The sequence below is a fragment of the Schizophyllum commune genome, assembly GCF_000143185.2.
Source record: "Schizophyllum commune H4-8 unplaced genomic scaffold SCHCOscaffold_12, whole genome shotgun sequence".
Lineage (NCBI taxonomy): Eukaryota > Fungi > Basidiomycota > Agaricomycetes > Agaricales > Schizophyllaceae > Schizophyllum > Schizophyllum commune.
This window is the reverse complement of record NW_026089549.1, coordinates 856,403-876,058: the sequence shown is the minus strand read 5'-3', so window position 1 is coordinate 876,058 and position 19,656 is coordinate 856,403. Positions and strand designations below refer to the sequence as shown.

The following is a 19,656-nucleotide window of genomic DNA, read 5'->3' as shown; positions in this document are numbered from 1 at the left end:
CCCACGCCTTGCTTCTTATTGCGCTCACATCTCCGCCTCTCAACGAGAAATGCCCTTCTCCGACCTCCCTCAGGAGCTTCACAATTCGATCTGCGATGTCGCAGAGCAAGACAGCCTGGCTCGCCTTGCATTGACCAGCAAAGCCTGCTACGACTCTGCCAATCCAGTTCTCTGGAGCTATGTCTGGACGCTCAACGCTCTCCTCAAACTCATGCCAGCGGATGCGTGGAATGGTGCGTATAGTGATGGCATCGTCGCTCATGGGCTTATGAACCATCAACTGCAGGAATGAGCGTTGAGGACTACGGAAAACTGGAGAATGTACGTTTGCACCTGCTGTGACTGACGACTTTCTCATGCTCATCTCTTCCCGCAGCTCCCGGCCGACCAAATCCCCTTGACCGCCGATCACTGGAAGCCTGCCTATAAGCTCTCCTCGTTCGTCAAGGAGCTCTCGCTAGATCGCATTCCGCAAACGATCCTGCGAAGGGTTGCCGGTTGTCCCCCTCCTGCCACTCTTCTGCCATCCTTGCGCAAATTCTTTATCCTCCTCGACGACCAGCAGCGTCTCTTACTTCTTAGGGGACAAGGTGACCTGCTCGCCGACTACCTCAAGTTCCTCCAGGCCATCATACCGTCCAACCTCCAGCAACTCATCCTGAAGAACTCGCTCGTGCTCGCTGGCATCATGGATCACTGCACGCAAATCACTAGTCTTGCTATCGAAGACAGCGGAAGCCTACCCGACGCCTTCTACGCGCATGCCCGAGAATCCCTGCTTCAGTCCCTTCCACGCTGCCAACATCTGACGATGGTCAACCTCCTCCTGCCGTTCTCTCGCCACCCGGTAGTGATGGAGGTCCTCTCAACGTTGCCGGCTCTATGTATCGTCAGGGCTGGTTTCAGCGATTTTGAGGGCAAGCCATGGTATGGTCGCCCTCCGAAGTACGCTCAAGACGCGTTTCCTGCTCTGCGAGAACTCGAACTGGTCAACATGACTCTCGAGGACGCGACAGCCATCATCGAGACCGGTGATAAGCGACCCTTGGAAAGCATCTCGGTCGCAACTGCGCGGTCGACGGGTCCCGAAGCCCTGTATGCGCTAGCAACAGCCCTGCGGCGCTACTGCGATCCAAAGTACCTTCGCCAAGTGATGTTCACCACATGCACGTACGAGCGGAACCCGGCTCTGTGGCCCAGAGACCCCACGCCTTTCAGCTTCGAACATATCGAGCCTCTCACCGCTTTCCCCAACGTCGAAGTCGCCTGCCTCTGCACGTCCAGCGAAATCCGCATCACGCCGGCTGAATGGGAGCACTTGGCGCAGTCTTGGCCTCAGCTTCGTCGGCTCGACTGCCTCACCTACGACTTCGACATGGCCGGCCAGCCAGTCTTGTCCTTGGCGGCGCTTGCTTTCTTTGCGAAGTTCTGCCCTAATATCGAGGAGATTTGCGTCCAACTTGACGCGTCGACCATCCCGCCCATGCCGTCATCAGATTCTGACGGGTCCGAAAATCGATGCGTGCGTCTCGCAGCAGCGGCACCGTGCGAGATCTCCCGTGCGGAGGACGTTGTCGAATTTTTGCGGTCGGCATTCGGGAATGTCACTGTCAATCTCCTTTACTTCGACAAAGCGAATGAGATAGGAGATGAGCAGCTCCGTCGGAGGGAAGAGCAATGGGATTTAGTCAGGTCACTGACGTCTGGCAAGCGACCGCAACCAAATGAGGACATGGTATGGGACGAGGCTGCTCAGGCTTCTAATGTGCAGGGTCCGTAGTTGGGAAGACTGATATAGACATACTCGAGCGAATGGCACATGGTAGTATGTGGGAGGTTAATTTGTATCGTAGAAAGGATATAGAGCTTCATGTTATGCGACATACGAGTTTATTGCGCCGAACAAGTCGACGCAGGTTCAAGCGCTCAAGCGAACCTCAGTCTGAGGCTTGAGACAGAGTTCGTGTCAGACGCAGACGATGCTAGCGCTTCTGGATCTACGCGAGCCGCGAAGTCATGGGGCGAACCTGACATAGAACTGGAGGACGAGCGGGTGGCCTGTCACGGTAACGGACATAGGTCACAGCGGAAAGTTCCGCTAGTTTCAACCGGCGCTCGCTCTTGTCGTTATGACCGGCAATGCTGCACTTTTGTCTGGCCTTTGCGTGTGTCGCTCTTGACCGCGCCAGCATGGTCCTGATTCTGTTTGTTCGCTGCGCTTCGTTCTTCTGTGCGGACTGTCAAGTGATCTAACTCCGAAACATAAACACTGTCTTCAAAAGGCGACTTCGCGCCGCCGCCATTCGTTGTCCCCATCCCTGTTCCTACCGCTAGTCTCTTCAAAATCGACAAAACATGTCCTCATCCCCCGTCGAAGCACTGCCTTTCTTTCGTCTCCCACAGGAGCTGCATAACTTGATATACGAGGACTTGGAGAAGAGCGACCTAATCAACGTCGCATTGGCTAGCAAGGCCTGCTACGACTCGACGACCCCGCTTATTTGGGAGAATATAAATGGCCTCGACGCCATTCTCAATCTCATGCCAGCGGATGCATGGGAAGGTGCGCCCTGAGCCGTCATCATTAGTGAACGCTTATAGACTGCTCGATGCAGGCACGAAGGTCGAAGATTATGTGGGCCTGTATCAGGTCCGTCATTTCCTTGGTGGCTTTTCGTCTTTTGTGCTTACATTCCTTTGCAGCACCCTATCATCGAAACTCCCTTGACCGTGGACGATTGGGCATCTGTATCCAAGATCTCACCCTTCGTGAAGAACTTCTCTCTGGGGGTAATTCCGGTGCCTATCTGGGGCAGGGTTGCCAACTATCCGCCCTCCACCACCATTCTGCCATCTTTGCGTCGGCTCTGCTTCCACGGCGAACAAGGACGATTGTCCGGTTTTCAACAACCCTGGTGTGATAACCTTATAGCCGGTCAGGTCGAGTGCCTTCGAGCGTTTGTCCCGCATGACCTCCAGGAACTCGAGCTAAAAGATTCACTTGCTTTCGTCAGCATTCTGAATCACTGCTCGCAGATCACCAGCTTCACCGGATCGGATCGCCGCAGCTGGGACGACAAGGACCGTGACGTAACTTACGAGCGCGCGCAACTAAACCTAGTTCAATGCCTCTCTCGCTGCGAACTTCTGACGAAAGTCACGCTCTCCCTGCCGTTCTCTAACTTCTCGGCGACAATGGAAGGCCTTGCGACGCTGCCTGCTCTGGATTCTCTGACGATGAGCATCGACAGTTGGAGCGTAGAAAAACTGCAAGGAGACCCTCCGAAGTACCATCAACACGCTTTTCCCGCTTTGCGAAAGCTCGAACTCGAAAACCTGCGGTACGAGGACGCGGTAGCTATCCTTGAGTCTGGCGGCGGGCGTGCATTGGAAAGCATCACGGTCGTGACCTTCAAACCTGAGGCTCCCACGGCCTGGTATGCGTTAGCGACAGCGCTCCAGCAGCACTGCGACCCAGAGCACCTCCTTGAGGTCTACCTAACGCAGTATGCTATCGAGGGGCAGGTTCTGCAAGGCCGACGTGGGGAAACCCCTCCGTTGCTCTTCGATCACATTGCGCCTCTCACCAAGCTCTCTCGTCTCAGAGTCGCCCGCTTTGGCACGTCTGGCGATATACACATCACGGACGAGCAATGGGAACGCCTTGCGCAGGCCTGGCCTGAACTTCGCCAATTCGAGTGCCTCGCCTACGACCTCATCCCGACCACCCAGCCCGCCGTCGCTTCTCTCGCGACTCTCGCATCCATCGCAAAGTTCTGTCCGGACATCGAGGAAATTTGCCTGCAGTTCGACGCTTCGTCCATCCCGCCCTTCCCGTCAACGCCCGCCGATCCGTTCAATCGACCTACGATTATCGCGATAGCCGCACCGTGCGGGATCTCGCGCGCGGAGGACGTCGTCGAATTTCTGCGGCGGGCGTTTGGAAATGTCACGGTGAATCAGGCATTTGCATGGGTATGGGTTACGTGGGAATCACTGGAGGAAGATGGGGGGAGTGAACAATGGAACCTAGTCAGGTCTCTGACGTCCGGCCAGCGACCGCTATATTGGAACATAGGTGGTGATGCTCCTGCTGCCACGTAGTTGGATGGGTACATGAAGCAGCAGACAGAAGGGGAATGCAGGGGAACGCAGCGGATGGGGCGTCTGGCGCGGCGAGAGGAGGTTGAGCGTAGAATAGTATCGCGTTGGTATTAGGTCTTGACTCTTGAGAGAGAAAACAATGTCTGTCCAAACTCCTTAAGACGATGTTCCTCCGGGTCACTCAAACGGATTATCGATCTTCCAAAGATATCGTGCCACACTGACTGGGATGGCAAGCCAAGTACGTTGCATAATGAATTGTTGTATTACTTTGGCCGGCCGAGTTGCTATTTTGTGGCGATTTTGTGGCAATTCTCGATGTGACTCCGGCAAATGCCGATGTGACTGATTGATGCGCCTCCGACGCCTCTCCCGCCTATTCCATGTGAAGTGTGCAGCACCGATACCAGCTCGATGTTGCGAGAGAACGCATCGAAGAATATCTCTCAACAGTGCCACCTCAGCTGCTACGTCGTCGAAAGTGACCCAGGGAGGGCCTCCTCGGCGGTCTTCCGAGGGCTTTGCGGATGTAACAGTCTTGCAGGATCGTCACTCCCAGTACCTTCGCAGACTCAGCGTACCTCGCTCCTTTCTATGTCTTGCATGGTGCCAAGCCAACGCCTGCCTTTGTCCTCCCTCGTCTACACCCTGTCAACTCGCACTGCCCACTTATACAATGCATTCGCAATACCTACTCCGTGGACGCGTTTCGCAAGTTTCCCCCTGGCTGCGCGGCTCAATCGCACCCTATAGCACCGCCAATCGCAGTGATAACGATGTCTATGCGGTGCCGATTCCGCTACGTGGTGGGAAGGAAGGTAGGATTGGTCATGACATGGTAAGGCTTAGATGGGCGCGCCGGAAACACGGGTGCCCCAGATGTAGCACAAAGACTTGGGACGATCCCTTTCCGGAACCCCGCCCAGGGGTCCTTGACAGCACGACCCACCTACCTTATTCTAACCAACGAGGATTTACTGTGGCAGTGGTATATAAGACTCTACGCGGTGACTGACTCACCATCCGCCCCCTCCCCCTCCTCCCCTCACCTTCTCGTCCCTCTCTCCCATACGACAGCACCCCAATTCCAATCATGTCCGACGAATACGCCAACATCACCCTCTCGGACTTGACACCAGAGCAGATTGACGAGCTTTCCTCGTACGGCTATGTCCCAACAGAGTGGATATGTATCCTGTATCTCGTTCTCTTTGGTCTCACCACTGGTAAGCTCAACTCCTTCCCCTTCCTTAAATCTTCTGCTCACCCTTCTTTTCAGCCGCCCACTTCGGCCAAACAATCTGGTATCGACAATGGTGGCTCTTCGCGACCGCCGTGCTCTGCGGCGCGCTCGAGTGCCTGGGATGGGTGGGCAGGCTGTGGAGCAATCGCAACATCCTCGCGGACGATCCGTACATGATTCAGTAAGCGCTTCACCAGGCTATGCTCAGGTCATTGCTCACCGCGTCTCATAGGATTGTTACCACGATTATCGCGCCCACGCCACTGCTGGCCGCTAACTTCGTCATGATGGGACGACTTGTGCGCCGCTTGGGTCCCGCGTACAGCCGTTTGAGCCCACGGTGGTGTAAGTAGTCATGCCGTTGAACGCGCGTACGCCTTACTGACTGGCGTTGCAGATACGATTATCTTTTGCTCTTGCGTATGTTACTGAATACGCGCCGCGTCTTATCTCGGCTAACCCCAGGTATAGGATGTCATCTCGCTTGTGGTTCAAGGCGCAGGCGGTGGCATTGCTGCCTCCGCTGACGACCACGACGGCGCTGAGCTCGTGAGTCACTCGTGCCTTTGACCAGGTGGCGTTCCTCACCCTTTAATCTCCTTGTAGGGCGGCAACATCATGCTCGGCGGTATCGCGTTCCAGCTCGCCGTCATCGTCTTTTTCACGCTCTTCGCCATCGAGTTCCTCTGGCGCTACTTCACCGACCGTCCGCACCCCAAGCAGGCCGCCGCCGCCGCCTCGTCAACGACGACGCTCACTCCTCCTCGCGGCGCGCTCACGACGCTGCTCAAGCTCACCATCGCGTGCTTGACGGTGACGACGGTGCTGCTGTGCATCCGGGCGGTCTACCGCCTGATTGAGCTCTCGGATGGCTGGAACGGCGAGATCATCACGACGGAAGTGTGGTTCAGTGAGTATTTGGTTTTGGGATTGGGTTGTAAGAGCGCATACTGACGGTCATTGCAGATGTCTTCGACGCGGCGATGGTGGTTGTTGCGATGTACTGCCTGAACTTCCTCCACCCCGGCTGGACGCTGCGCGAGCCGGCGTCGATCATGCAGGAGAAGCCCTTTGAGTACAGTACGGCAACTGTCGCATGAGAGCGCCACTGACCGTGCACGCGCTTCTTTTCCTTTGAGCACATTTTCCTCGCCGCCCTCATCCTTTCCCCATTCCCCTTCCTACCCTACTAGCCGCGGATCACTTATTTGTCACGATTTATTTAGAGATTACGACCCACGCTACGGACACTCAAAGGACTATAACTTATTTTACACCGACAGTAGCTATGCTGAATGCTGTACTAGGCAGCGATCCTCATGTAGTGTACTCAACCCAGAGATGCAGCGGCGCCTGTGCGCGCTTCCAAAGACTTTACACATGATCTGCGGGCTTGAGCATCTCTGACATTGGCAAAGGAAAGCGAAGAAGTCAAAGGGACGGATGCAAATGAAACGAACGACGAATGATCGATTGGAGTATAGAATTCATTGATCAAGGGTATACCTAGCAAGGCGTCCGAATCCGCCTCCTTACGAACACTCCCATGCACTCTCATCCTCATAGTTCCCCGGCCCGACATACTTGTTCGTCTTCGGCCACTTGCAATGCGCGCGCCAATACGTCGCATTCGCATCCGCCCCGCGCACGACCTCCGGCGCCACGCCCTCCTCGACCCACCGCACCATCGACATCAGGACATTGTCGTCCGGACTCGTCCCCGCGCCGCCCTCGACATTCCCGATGCGGTACGCGCCGTCGCCGCCGCTGCAGTGCGACATGCCGCTGATCGGGAAGAAGCGATAGAACTCATCGAGCTCGGACGAGTCCTTCGAAAGAGTGTCCTGCACGAGCTTGTAGTACCGCTTCGAGTTATCCGAGGAGATCAGGCCGTCCATCAGTCCGTGGTAGTGCAGGACCTTGCCGCCAGCGGCGGCGAAGGCGGAGATGTCGCCCTCGAAGGTCTCGACGTTGGCGGGGTTCTGGGCGCGGGCGACGGCGTAGTCGTCGATAGTGAGCGTCATGGGGTCCCAGTTCGAGTCGTTGTAGACGACGTAGCGATACCAGTCCTTGTATATGGGAGTTGAGAGCGAGATTCAAGGCCCGCGGGAAGTCAGCTCACCGTGGAATACAGGAAGGGCTGGCCGCCGAACTGGGCAACGCCGGCGAGGACCTCCGCGCCAGGCTGCAAGCGCGGATACACGAGGGTACCGTTCTTGTCGTAGATGGGGCTGAGGACTGTGCGCACGGTCTCCGCCTGCGTCTCCGTCAAGCAATCCGTTGTGTTCCCGTCCGTGCAGACGAGTGGCGTCACGTCGAAGTTGCATAAGTCCGGGTTCTCCAACACCCCATCCGTCGCGCCGTCGAGCGCATCGCATTGCTTGAGGACCTCCGCGTGGATATTCTGCGTCCAGAAGTCCGTGGGCACGAAGGTCGGATCCTCCGAGGTTCCGGTGACCGGCAGGAACGAGCCGCTCCAATAGAGCAGCCCAGCGAACGCGAAGGCCGGCGCACCCGCGACGACGCCATCGAAGTCGTCCGGGAATTCCTGCACGGCCTTAAAGCCCTGCCGACCACCGGTCGAGCAGCCGAGGTAGTACGACTTGTTGTGCGGTGCGCCGTAGAAGGTCTCCGTGAGCTGCTTGCCGACGACGACGCCGGTGTGCAGCGAGCGCCAGGAGTAGTCGGTGACGACGTCCGGGTTGTTGAGGAAGGGCTCGCCGGTCATGCCGTCGTGACCGTTGTTGGCGCCGACGGTGGCAAAGCCTAACGAGGCAGCATAGTCGATGTCGCTATATTGGATGCCTGCGCGTGCGCGTGTTAGCCAAGGCATACTAACTCCGGGTTGATGATGTTGGCTTGTACTTACATCCTCCTATACCACCGTTACCAGTGCTCAGGAAGCGACCGGTGTAGTTCTGCGGGAACCAGGCCTCGAGGCGAATGCCGCTGCGCTCAGAGGTCGTGACATCCATGATCGCGCGGCAGAAGTCGGTGCTGGCGACCTGATACGACGGCGACCCGCATGAGTCGGGGACGACCACGGTCAAGTTCGTACCCGCTGACACAAACATCGTCGAGGTGACAGTGACATTTTCAAGGCTTATCTTGTCGAACAACGCCGAGCAGTCCGAGGCAAAGTCGTCCTGGGCATGCGCAGCGCGCAGGAGGGCGAGAGCACCCAGCAACACGCTGGAAAATGAGCGGAAGGGCGCCATGAGGGAGTAGACGAGAGCTCCATAATACCCCACATCCGTATTTATATGCGGAGTGCGCGGGACGACTTCGGAAACGTCCCAGCAACGAGAACACGAGGGTCAGAATCAAACCTTGCAAAAGTTCGATGGAGCAGCCCGTGACCGGTCGACCGTCGCCAGCAAGGAGAGGGCGGGTAAATTGATCTCGAGGAAACTGACACAAGAAGCCTGATCATGCGGGCCGGACAGAATACTTGGCCAGCGGAGTTGCACAGGAGGAGGTCATGGTTGCTCTGAGCGAGAGGTCGCATCACAAAATCTGATAAGATATTCACCACGTGCGCTTCCGTGGGCCATCTATCCGCAGCTTCCGCAGGAGTCTGCCTTGTTATCCGCAATCTCTGTGTCAACCGTTCTACAGTCTTTACATGGAATAGACGGGTACATGGCTGTGACTCTGTGGGAGGCGCAATGATTGACTAACCCGGTCAACGCCGAAATGACGCCGGTCGCCACAAATTTGCCACCAAATGGCGGCGCTGGACAAGCGTCGAGCGCTACTTCCACGACTATACAATGCCTGTAGGATCTCGTCTCACCCTCAGCTTCCTCTGCATCCTCAAATAGGATCAATGGGCCTGGCTGACCATCTCGAGATTCCTTGCGACGAACATGAGCTTGATTGAGCCAGCTCGTCCGCATCTGAGGCTGGGACTGTTGGATGAGTATTCGGCGAGACATTTTGATACATCCACCATCTCGCATGCAACTTCCCTTCTGCCGGGCTCGCCGCTCAGCAGGAGGATACTTGCAGACAACGAGCGGGAGGACAGGGGCTTAGTCGAATTAGTCTTTTGATCCGCGGAACTTTCCGATGTGACATTCAGCCAAACAAACAACGACAATTACTTTTCAGCCACTCTCACGACTTCGCCACGAAGTGCACCCATTGTGGACGCTGCTCGCCATACAGCAATTGTCAGGCTAGTAGTCACCCTTCCGCTCGTGGAGCGGTCTTGATTTTTGTTTAGTTGGAGCGTGTGCAAACAAACGAAGTCAGCGCTCGGCAGGCGGGGCTCCTGGGCTTCTGGACTTCCTTCGTAGCGGGAGGGGCCCTGATCACACGCTTCCACCTTCTTGTGGCCTCCGACAGCAGTAGGAGGACGAGCAGAAGAGAGAGCTAACTACGGCTCACCATCCATGTCTCCGCCGTGCGCTATTAGCTCTGTTTGTACGTGCTCCAACTAAACAAAAATCACCGCCGCTCCACAAGGAGGGAGGTGACTACGAGCCTGACGATCGCTGTAAGGCTTCACCTCGATTACGTCAAAGCTCAAAGTTGACGGAGTGACAATATCTCTGCAGGGGCTCATGCGTTCCGGGTCCGTTTGACGCTGGAAAGTCCACAGCATCTATAAACTCCAGATCCCCTCCGACCACACAGCATGCAGTAACACATGAGAGACATCTTGCGCGGTCGATATAAAACCGCTCGCTGGCGCTCGCAACAGCACCTCACTCTCGACTCTCTTTTCCATCTCATCCCCGCTACCTCCCAGTCTCCCTCCCTCGCTCCACATTTGCGACGGCTGTCTTTCGGGACGTAATTCGAAGTGGCCACAGAGTGATCACGCTACGCGTGTACCTGTGCTGCTGCGACGGGCATTAGCTGGTGGACGCGTACGCCGATTTATCAGCTGGCTTTGCTGTACCGCAGGCGCTTGACTCGCTCAAGGGGTCCTGTGGTGCTACCACTGTCTTCTGGTCCGGCGGAAACTCCTCCTCTCATTCTGACCTCTCTCACCCTCTACCCCATCTTTTTTCCCTCGCTGCTCCTCTGCCCTTCGCGGCTTCACGCCGCCTTGCGCATTGACCCAGCTACTTTCTTGCGCCTCTAACTAGCGACACTCGACTAGCTCGAGGGGTTCGTCTGGCGAGGATAGTAGGCGTTATCCGCATTAGGGCTCAGAGTTTGGCTGTGATTTGGCTCGCGGTAGGAGCAAGCACGTGGCTCCGTTTCATCCCGTTATGGAAGGTTTTGTACGGACGCACATACAGTATGCTATCTTAATCAAAATCAGAGGTACAGCAAATTAGGTCTCTGACCGCTGCGAGTATTGTAGGTGTGCTCCGAGTCCCCGGGCTTTAAGAACACTGCCAGGCCGCCTCGTCCTCGTAATCCCCTGGCCCAACGTACTTGTTCGTCTTCGGCCACTTGCAGTGCGCACGCCAGTACCTCCCGTTCGCGTCCGCACCGCGCACGACCTCTGGCGCCACGCCCTCCTCCACCCACCGCACCATCGACATTAACACGTTCTCGTCCGCGCTTGTACCCGCCGCACCTGCGACGTTCCCGATGCGGTGCGTGCCATCGCCGCCGCTGCAGTGCGACATACCGCTGATGGGGAAGAAGCGGTAGAACTCGTCGAGTTCGGAGGGCCCCTTTGCGAGCGTATCCTGCACGAGCTTGTAGTACCGCTTGGAGTTTTCCGAAGAGATGAGACCGTCCATGAGCCCGTGATAGTGCAGGACCTTGCTGCCGGAGGCCGCGAAGGCGGATATATTGCCCTCGAAGGTCTCGACGTTGGCGGGGTTCTGGGCGCGGGCGATGGCGTAGTCGTCGAGGGAGAGGGTCATGGGGTCCCAGGTGGTGTCGTTGTATACGACGTAGCGGTACCAATCCTGATGGCAAGGGGATGAGAGCGAGATCGAAGGCTTGTAGGAATTAGAATTACCGTGGAGTACAGGAAGGGCTGGCCCCCGAACTGTGCACGGCCAGCAAGAACCTCTGCGCCCGGCTGCATGCGTGGGTATACGAGGGTGCCGTTCTTGTCGTAGATGGGGCTGAGCACGGTGCGCACGGTCTCCGCCTGTGTCTCGGTCAGGCAGCCGGTCGTGTTGCCGTCGGTGCAGACGAGCGGGGTTAAGTCGAACTCGCACAGATCCGGGTTCTCCAGGACGCCATCGGTCGCGCCGTCGAGCGAATCACACTGCTTAAGTACCTCCGCGTGGATGTTCTGCGCCCAAAAATCCGTGGGCACGAATGTTGGGTCCTGCGGGGTTCCGGTGACAGGCAGGAACGAGCCGCTCCAATACTGCAGCCCATTGAATGCGAACGCCGGGGCACCCGCCACAATACCGTCAAAGTCATCCGGGAAGTCCTGCACGGCCTTGAAGCCCTGCCGGCCTCCAGTAGAGCAGCCAAGGTAGTACGACTTGTTGTGCGGGGCGCCATAGAGGGTCTCGGTCAACTGCTTGCCGACGACGACGCCCGTGTGCAGCGAGCGCCAGGAGTAGTCGGTGACGACGTCCGGGTTGTTGAGGAAGGGCTCGCCGGTCATCCCGTCGTGACCATTGTTCGCGCCGACGGCGGCGAAGCCTAGAGAGGCGGCATAGTCGATGTCGCTGTACTGGATGCCTGAGCGTACGTTAGACAAGATCCCCTAAATTCGGATTGATGATGGTAGGGATGCACTCACATCCTCCGATACCACCATTACCGGTGCTCAGGAAGCGGCCAGTGTAGTTCTGCGGGAACCAGGCCTCGAGACGTATGCCGCTGCGCTCAGAGGTCGTGACGTTCATGGTCGCACGACAGAGGTCGGTGCTGACGACCTGATACGACGGCGACCCGCACGAGGCAGGGACGTACACGGTCAAGTTAGTACCCGCTGCCACGAAGTCGGTCGAGGTGACGGTGACGTTGTCGAGGCTTATCTTGTCGATGAATGCCGAGCAGTCCGAGGCGAAGTCGTCCTGGGCATTCACGGCGCGCAAGAGGGCGAGCGCGCCCACTAGCGCGCCTGGAAATGAGCGGAGGGGCGCCATGAGTGGAGTACACGGAATCCATGACCTTCCACGTCGGTATTTATATGCGGAGCGCGCGGGATAACTTCGAATTCATCCCAGCAACGCGAACAGGAACACGAGAGCCAGTATCATTCCCTCCGATAGTTCGTTGGAGCCCGTGACCGTCGCCAGCAAGGATACGGCGGGTAAATTGTACTCGAGGAAAATGACGAGAAGCCTGGCCATAAGGCCGGCCATGCGGTCGTGGTCATCGACATGACAGGATTATTGGGAAACGGAGCCAAGGACAAAGGTCATGAACTCATGGTTGCTTTGGACGAGGGGTCGCCGCAGCAAATCTGATAAGATATGCACCACGTGTGCCATAAATAAAGGGCTGTTCCCCGATTCGGAAATTGAGACTTGCCTTTGTACCACGACGTGCTCCCGCCCGACCTTCAGACTCACATGCATCGCGTCGTGCAAATTCTGGAACTGCGCACCCTCATCTTTGCGGACTGTAACAACAGGTCCCTGGTCGCTCTGGCGCAAACATGTAGTGATTTCTTTGAGACCGCTGCACCCATAATATGGCGTTCACTCTCGTCGCTGGGTCCGCTCTTTGCCTGCTTGCCACAATCAGTAGCAGACCTCACAGACCCGAGTCAGACAGTAAGTTCATCGCGACATTACATCGAGAACAAGACTCATGTTATGTAGATGGTCTTTCGCGAGAATCCGCAACCACATCACCTTCTAAAGCTACGCATGTATGCAAGCTTCGTCAAAAATCTCTCTCTGAAGGGGTAGGGTACGAAGGCGTGGGAGTCACTCCCATCCCACCGCCCAAGCGCGGACGGTCCAATCGACAACAAGGCACTCTTATATACTCCGTACTCATCATGCGTCCTGCGTCTGTCGCGGAAGTCCATCCCACAACAGAGGCCATTGCCACCATCCTCTCGGCACTCGATGGCGACGTACTTCTGCCTAACCTTCGGGAGTTGACCTGCGAGAGTGATCCTTCGCTGAGCTTTGCACTGCTGCCGTGCCTCGAGGACCCTCATCACTCGATTACAAAACCAGTAGGCGCCACGAAGATAAGGCAGCTGTCAAAAATTGGTACCTCGACTTGACCGTTCTCAAGGCGCTACAGCAACAAACTCCCCAGTTGTCCTCCTTCACCCTTGACTGCCACCTAGCTAAGTGCCCAGCCGACCTGTTCCTCGGCTGCGATACTCTCAAAAGCCTTCACCTGTCCAGCGTGGACCGTGGAATCATGAAGGCGATAGCGCGACTTCCACGACTCCAAGAACTTCACATTGCCTTCCCTTTCTCCCTATCCTTTGACACATCTGCGTTCACGGCACGCGCATTTGCGTCCCTAACATCCCTGACCATCAGCCAAGGACGGGACAGCACAATCATCGCCTTTCTCTCATTGCTCTCGGTCGTCAGTCTCGTTTCGGTGACCATACGAAGCAGTTTCGAATGCTCGCCGCGCTATCTCTGCGAGAACCTCAAAAAACACGGCGCGAAGATGCGCCAGCTAAAGATCGAGGCCGCAGGAACGGATATATCCCCTGGCAGGACGTCGAGCCACTATTTTCCTGCCACAACCTCGTCGCCGTCTGCCTCATTCCATCGCGCCATGTCAAGCTGGACGGTGCGTGCCTCGCAAGGCTGGCGAAGGCGTGGCCTCTTCTGGAGGAGCTCTGGATTCGTAGCTCGGGCTCGGGCTCTGTACATGACTTTCCGCTCGCCCTCGAAGACCTTCAGGTGTTGGCTAAGAGGACCCCGCGCCTCCGCCGCCTGTCAATTGATTTCGATGCGACCCGGGTCGTCGCCTTGCCCGACCTCGACGAGACCCTACGCAACCCGCGCAGCGCCCTCGCCTACCTCAACGTCGGCTACTCGCCCATTGGCGACGCCGACGCAGTCGCGTCCATTCTTTCCACTTGGTTCCCAAAACTCCAGGCCGTCAACTATCTCCGGCACTACCCAGAGAAGCAGTATGGTTTCGATGGCTGGGCTCAGGTCATGAACAAGGTCTCTGGTGGGAGGGAGCCGCCTGCTTCGGTCGTTCGCTCGGTTCTCTACTCATAGGGTGTGAGATGATGTACTGCACGGTACGCCTTGTTCTCCTTCTTCCCTTCGCGTTCGGTGCACTTGCTATCGCGCGCGCGTATGATTCAATTGAATTATTGCAGTTAGAGGTAGGATGCCACACATATATATGGATGATAGGCGAATTATTCACAAATAGTAAGAGTTACGAGCTTCCGATTGAAAGGCGTCGACCAAGGGAATGTTTTCTATGCTATCTCGATTAAATTTAGAGGTGCAGTAAGTTGAGCATCTGACCCCGAAGAATATACAGTAGTGTGTTCCTCGAGCTTCAAGAGCACTGCCAGGCTGACTCGTCTTCGTAGGCCCCTGGCCCAACGTACTTGTTCGTCTTCGGCCACTTGCAGTGCGCGCGCCAATACGTCCCGTTTGCGTCCACACCGCGCACGACCTCCGGCGCCACGCCCTCCTCCACCCACCGCACCATCGACATTAGCACATTCTCATCCGCGCTCATCCCCGCCGCACCCGCGACGTTGCCGATGCGGTATGCGCCCTGCCCGTCAATGCAGTGCGACATGCCGCTGATGGGGAAGAAGCGGTAAAAGTCGTCGAGCTCGGCGGGCTGTTTGTTCATGGTTTGCTGGACGTGGGCGTAGTAGCGCTTCGAGTTGTCGGAGGTGATGAGGCCGTCCGCGAGGCCGTGGTAGTGGAGGACTTTGCCGCCGGAGGCGGCGAAGGCGGAGAGGTCGCCCTTGTAGGAGTCGACGCCAGCGGGGTTCTGCACTCTGGCGGCGGTGTAGTCGTCGAGGGAAAGGGTGGTGGGGTCCCAGGTGGTATCATTATAGATGACGTAGCGGTACCAATCCTAGCAGTTCTTGTGAGCAAGGATTAAGTGGCCAAGAGTACCGAATGACTGACCGTGGTGACCGCACTGGGCTGCCCGGTGGACGCAACCAGGCCCGCAAGGTATTCGGCGCCTGGTTGCATCCGTGGGTGCAGAACTGAGCCGTCCTTATCGTAGACGGGGCTGAGTACCGCGCGTACGGTCTCCGCCTGTGTCTCCGTTAGGCAGTTCGTCGCGTTGTCGTCTGCGCAGATGAGCGACGTCAAGTCGAAATTGCAGAGGTCGGGATTTTCGAGGATGCCATCTGCTGCACCGTCGAGCGCGTCGCACTGCTTGAGCACCTCGTCATGGATGATTGTCCACCCGTCATGAGTCGACACGAAGGTCGGGTCCTCCGGCGTCCCGGTCGTCATGAACAGCGTGCCGGCCCAGAACAACATCTCCGTCCAAGCGAAGGCGGGCGCACCCGCGACGACGCCATCAAAGTCGTCGGGGAAGTCCTGCACCGCTTTGAAGCCTTGTCGGCCACCCGTGGAGCATCCCAAGTAGTATGACTTGTTGTGCGGGACGCCGTAAAAGGTCTCGACAAGCTGCTTGCCGACGACGACACCAGTGTGCAGCGAACGCCAGGCGAAGTCGGCAACGACATCCGGGTTGTTGAAGAAGGGCTCGCCGGTTATGCCGTCGTGCCCGTTGTTCGCGCCGACGGCAGCAAAGCCTAGCGAAGCAGCGTAGTCGAGGTCGTCGTGCTGAATGCCTGCACTCATATCAGACGAGATATGCTGGGTAACTATATAAAACTTACATCCTCCGAGACCGCCGTTCCCTGCACTCAAGAATCGACCGGTATAGTTCTTCGGGAACCATGCCTCCATACGTATTCCGCTACGTGCAGAGGTCGAGACATTCATGACCGCGCGACAGAGGTCAGAACTGGCGACATGGTGCGATGGCCGTTTGCACGAAGCAGGGACGTTCCCGAGGCTCACATTCGTGCCAGCCGCTACGAAGTCCGTCGAGAGCACGGTGACGTTGTCGAGGCTGATCTGGTCAATGAGCGCGGAGCAGTCGGAGGCGAAGTCTCCTCGGACATGCGTGACACCCAAGAGCGCGAGCGTGCTGAGCAGCACTCCGGGTATCGAGCGGTAGGATGACATGAGGGAGTGAGGGGTACGTTGTCCATGAGCCCTCATATATATATTTATCCCGAGCGGGACTTCGGCTACATCCCAGCGAGAAGAACCGATTGTTTTCGTAACAGAATAGCACCCTGCTGAGCGAAGCTCGCTTCAGGCCCATGTCCGCACCCGGCAACGCAGAGGTCGTTAGTGCCGCTTTCTGGCAGCAATAGGGGGATATTGAGGAAAGGCGCAAGCTCCCAACAAGCGGTCCGAAGGGTGTACCGTCAACCAGTCAGTCCGAGGTCGCCAATAATTTCGCCAGGGTTACCCTGAGCTTGAGGCTTCGCCTATTCATCAAAAGCCCACCATAGGCGTACAGCAGGCGCCGGCGAGTGCTCAAGTGGGGTCGGGTGCAAGGAGCCAATCGGGAGAGCACCAATCTTGCTTTAAGTAATCGTCAGCCCTCATCTCGACAACGAAACTGCGCCCAAGACCGCGCCCTTTGGACGAGACGAGTAGCATACATGCGCCCGGGCCCCTGGACCGGAGCCCATGCACTCGAATCGAAGCTCATTGGGAGGGGATAAGAGCACACGAGTGCCAGATGCAGTGGTATAGAGGAAGGTCGCACCGACTCACTCTGCATCCTGTACACTTGAGGTATGATGAGGGGCGTAGTCAAGCTGTAGCTGGCCGATCGGTCTGATGCTGTTACAATCACGTGGCATCCTTGCTATTGTTCCAAAATGGCAACTCCAATATTGGCCCAGACTTACAGGCCTTACGGGAGGGGACGACGTGTACGAAGATGAGGAAGGTGCGCAGAGAGCAATCAGTTCTATTGATACAAGACGTGCGTAGTTGGATACAGCGTGCAGTGCGTAAGTAGATCAGAGCGTGGTAGTTGGATACACGGCAAAGCATTGTAGTTGGATACAAAATGCAAAAGATGAGTTGGATCAAATGGGAGAGAAACACAACCTTCCGTCCATGGAAAACAGCGACAGTATACCAGGCTCCATAGCCAACAACTTCTCCGCCATCTGAAGAACCGTCAGCCCTTCAAGCAGAGGCCTGAACAGCCTTCTCCGCCGCCTCCAGCGCGATCGCAAAGTTGCTCATCAACTTCTCCCTCTCCTCCATCCCTACACTGATACGGACCAAGCTCGCTTCCACCCCATACTGGGCCGCCCAATCCAGCTCCGCATAGTGCGCCAGGATCGCGTACGGGCTCGCCAGCGTGAAGTTCGTTCCCAGCGACGGACCCTTGCAGCACGCGAGCGCATCGTAGAACGCCCTCGCTGCGTCCATGCTCGTGAACGTCAGCGTGAAGAGCCCGCCGTAGCCGCCGCCGGGGAGCCGGCATGCCGCGTAGTGCTGCGGGGTCTCGAACTTGGGGTAGTACACGTTCTTAATCACGGCGGTAGGGGGAGGGGACGGGGAGGCGAGGGAGCGGGCGTGGAAAAAGTCGCAGGCGGCTTCGGTATTGGCGTCTATGACTTTGATGCGCCGGCGGAAGTCGCGGGAGTTGCGCTCGAGGTAGAGGGCGTCTTGTTCGAAGACGACGTCTTCATAGGTGGAGTCGAGGTGTGCTCTGAGCTTGGCATAGTGTCGGCCGCGGGGGTTGAGGACCAGCCTGAAAGAATGCGTTAGCAGTCCGTCGGGGGGCGAGGGACAGGCAATGGACGTACCCGCCACCCATGACATTCGCATCCCCGCTAAAGATCTTCGTCAAGCTGCTCACGACGATGTCTGCGTACGGCAGCACATCGACATTGACAAAGTTGCCAATCGTCTCGTCCACGGCAACCAGGAAGTCGTACTTGTCCGCCAAACGTCGCAAACGCGGCAGGTCTGCAGTACGAAGAAGCGGGTTTGACGGGAATTCAGTGAAGAGCGCGAGGACGGGCGGCTTCGACGGGTCGGCCGCGGCTTCCCGCTCCAGTAGCTGCTCTAGCTCGTCCAGCTCTGCATCCGTGCCCAGCCCGAGGAAGTGGCAGCCCGGGCCCCACTTCTGTAGGATCTTCAAGGTGTCGGTGTAGGGGAAGCTGTCGCAGTCATCATCAGTATAGATACATCGCATTCATTCAACGCAACAGAACTCACCCAAAGCACACACTTTTGGCAGGTGGGAGCGCCGCCAGCGCCGTCTGATGCGCTGCCCAGATCGCCGCCATGCCAGTGGGGTATAGGAACACATCGTCCTCCGACAAGTCTGCCACCCCGCGGGAGCTAGGGCCCACGGCGGCGTCCTGCTGCCCCGCCGACGGCTCTGGACGCCGGTCGTCCGGGGTGTCATGTAGTAGCACGCCTGATATTCTGCGGCGCAGCGCGCGTTTGGCAGCGGTGGCGGCAGCGAGCGGCAGGTTGCGCCCATAGCGCTCTTCCAGGTAGTAGGATGTGTCGAGGCTGATGTCGTCTACTTCGTCGATGGACGGCTGGCGCTGCTTCTTGACCGCGTAATGCTTATTCACGGCCTTGAAGGAGGGTCGTGTGCCGTTGGTGGGGGACGTGGGTGGGACCTGAACGTCCTCGGGTGATAGGATCGTCAAGCAGTGCTCGGCCAGTCGACTCGAGACGCCCATGCCAGAGTGCTGCCAGAACTGCTTGGCGTAGGGGAAGAAGTCCTTCGGGAAAAGCACAAGGTAGAGATCGACTTCCTGCGCAGCGACCGTACCGCGGGGGAGCTGTCGGTGCACCTCTTCATCAGGCGAGATCTTGTACTGCACGATCCGCGGCGCGACAGGCGTGGGCGATTGCGCCTTCATGAACGAGCGGCACTCATCCGCAACCTTCCGCGTCGCGAAGAGCATGCATGACTCACCCTCCGTGCCGAATTTGCGCGCGCAGAACGCTGCGAGCTGATCATCATGAGCACCCTCGCTGACCATCATGACTTCCAACGCACCTTCTGCGCCGGCAAGGGTATAAAGAACCGGGGGTATCCAGAGACCATGGCGTCCGTGACGCGTGGGTTTCCCTCTTCATAGTCAACGTTGTCCTGCCATTTCGGCAGCGATACAGAAATCGCGTGAGGGGTGAATGGGGGTACCCCAAGACCGAGGGGCACGTTGGGAATCTCAGCAGCCTTCGCAGTCTCGACGGCCATTACGAATGTATGTCCGTGGTACCGGGTGTGAGGGTCAAGAGCAAGCAGTAGTGCAGGTCCGTCGACATGATCGACGGGAATCCGACTGACTCCACTGATCGTCGGCCGACGGCTTCTGTTCCTTCAATTCCGATGTTCGTCCCGATGAGATGCTTCACCAAGCTCTTCCGCTGTCCATC

General features: G+C 57.4%; 7 protein-coding genes across 7 annotated transcripts; 3 read left to right on the top strand and 4 right to left on the bottom strand.

The window, feature by feature from the left end:
• Positions 1–49: 49 nt before the first annotated feature.
• Positions 50–4,260, top strand: SCHCODRAFT_02681126 (uncharacterized protein; the record flags this gene model as incomplete). Its single annotated transcript, XM_003027779.2, has 7 exons — positions 50–233; positions 287–321; positions 377–1,772; positions 1,917–2,053; positions 2,404–2,563; positions 2,616–2,650; positions 2,704–4,260. The coding sequence occupies 7 exons, from the start codon at positions 50–52 to the stop codon at positions 4,102–4,104; spliced, it is 3,348 nt and encodes a 1,115-aa protein (XP_003027825.1). The 3' UTR covers positions 4,105–4,260.
• A 656-nt stretch (positions 4,261–4,916) lies between these two features.
• SCHCODRAFT_02752656 (RTA1-domain-containing protein) lies at positions 4,917–6,447 on the top strand (the record flags this gene model as incomplete). Its single annotated transcript, XM_003027778.2, has 7 exons — positions 4,917–5,330; positions 5,384–5,528; positions 5,580–5,692; positions 5,745–5,767; positions 5,819–5,896; positions 5,954–6,257; positions 6,314–6,447. Exons 1-7 carry the CDS (start codon positions 5,198–5,200, stop codon positions 6,445–6,447), a joined length of 930 nt encoding a protein of 309 aa, XP_003027824.1. The 5' UTR covers positions 4,917–5,197.
• A 432-nt stretch (positions 6,448–6,879) lies between these two features.
• Positions 6,880–8,565, bottom strand: SCHCODRAFT_02602778 (tannase and feruloyl esterase; the record flags this gene model as incomplete). Its single annotated transcript, XM_050344048.1, has 3 exons — positions 6,880–7,416; positions 7,470–8,152; positions 8,217–8,565. The coding sequence occupies 3 exons, from the start codon at positions 8,563–8,565 to the stop codon at positions 6,880–6,882; spliced, it is 1,569 nt and encodes a 522-aa protein (XP_050197959.1).
• A 1,918-nt stretch (positions 8,566–10,483) lies between these two features.
• SCHCODRAFT_02752654 (tannase and feruloyl esterase) lies at positions 10,484–12,650 on the bottom strand. The gene is made up of 3 exons (XM_050347266.1): positions 12,024–12,650; positions 11,280–11,962; positions 10,484–11,226 (listed from the first exon to the last, which is right to left on the bottom strand). Exons 1-3 carry the CDS (start codon positions 12,370–12,372, stop codon positions 10,690–10,692), a joined length of 1,569 nt encoding a protein of 522 aa, XP_050197958.1. The 5' UTR covers positions 12,373–12,650; the 3' UTR covers positions 10,484–10,689.
• A 151-nt stretch (positions 12,651–12,801) lies between these two features.
• On the top strand, positions 12,802–14,439 carry SCHCODRAFT_02517028 (uncharacterized protein; the record flags this gene model as incomplete). The annotated part of the gene is made up of 3 exons (XM_003027777.1): positions 12,802–13,005; positions 13,481–13,999; positions 14,113–14,439. The coding sequence occupies 3 exons, from the start codon at positions 12,802–12,804 to the stop codon at positions 14,437–14,439; spliced, it is 1,050 nt and encodes a 349-aa protein (XP_003027823.1).
• A 292-nt stretch (positions 14,440–14,731) lies between these two features.
• Positions 14,732–16,440, bottom strand: SCHCODRAFT_02672291 (tannase and feruloyl esterase; the record flags this gene model as incomplete). Its single annotated transcript, XM_003027509.2, has 3 exons — positions 14,732–15,268; positions 15,322–16,004; positions 16,053–16,440. 3 exons carry the CDS (start codon positions 16,438–16,440, stop codon positions 14,732–14,734), a joined length of 1,608 nt encoding a protein of 535 aa, XP_003027555.1.
• Positions 16,441–17,178: 738 nt separating this feature from the next.
• SCHCODRAFT_02590818 (PLP-dependent transferase) lies at positions 17,179–19,524 on the bottom strand. The gene is made up of 4 exons (XM_003027508.2): positions 19,277–19,524; positions 18,475–19,229; positions 18,060–18,416; positions 17,179–18,004 (listed from the first exon to the last, which is right to left on the bottom strand). Exons 1-4 carry the CDS (start codon positions 19,475–19,477, stop codon positions 17,431–17,433), a joined length of 1,887 nt encoding a protein of 628 aa, XP_003027554.1. The 5' UTR covers positions 19,478–19,524; the 3' UTR covers positions 17,179–17,430.
• Between the last annotated feature and the right edge of the window lie 132 nt (positions 19,525–19,656).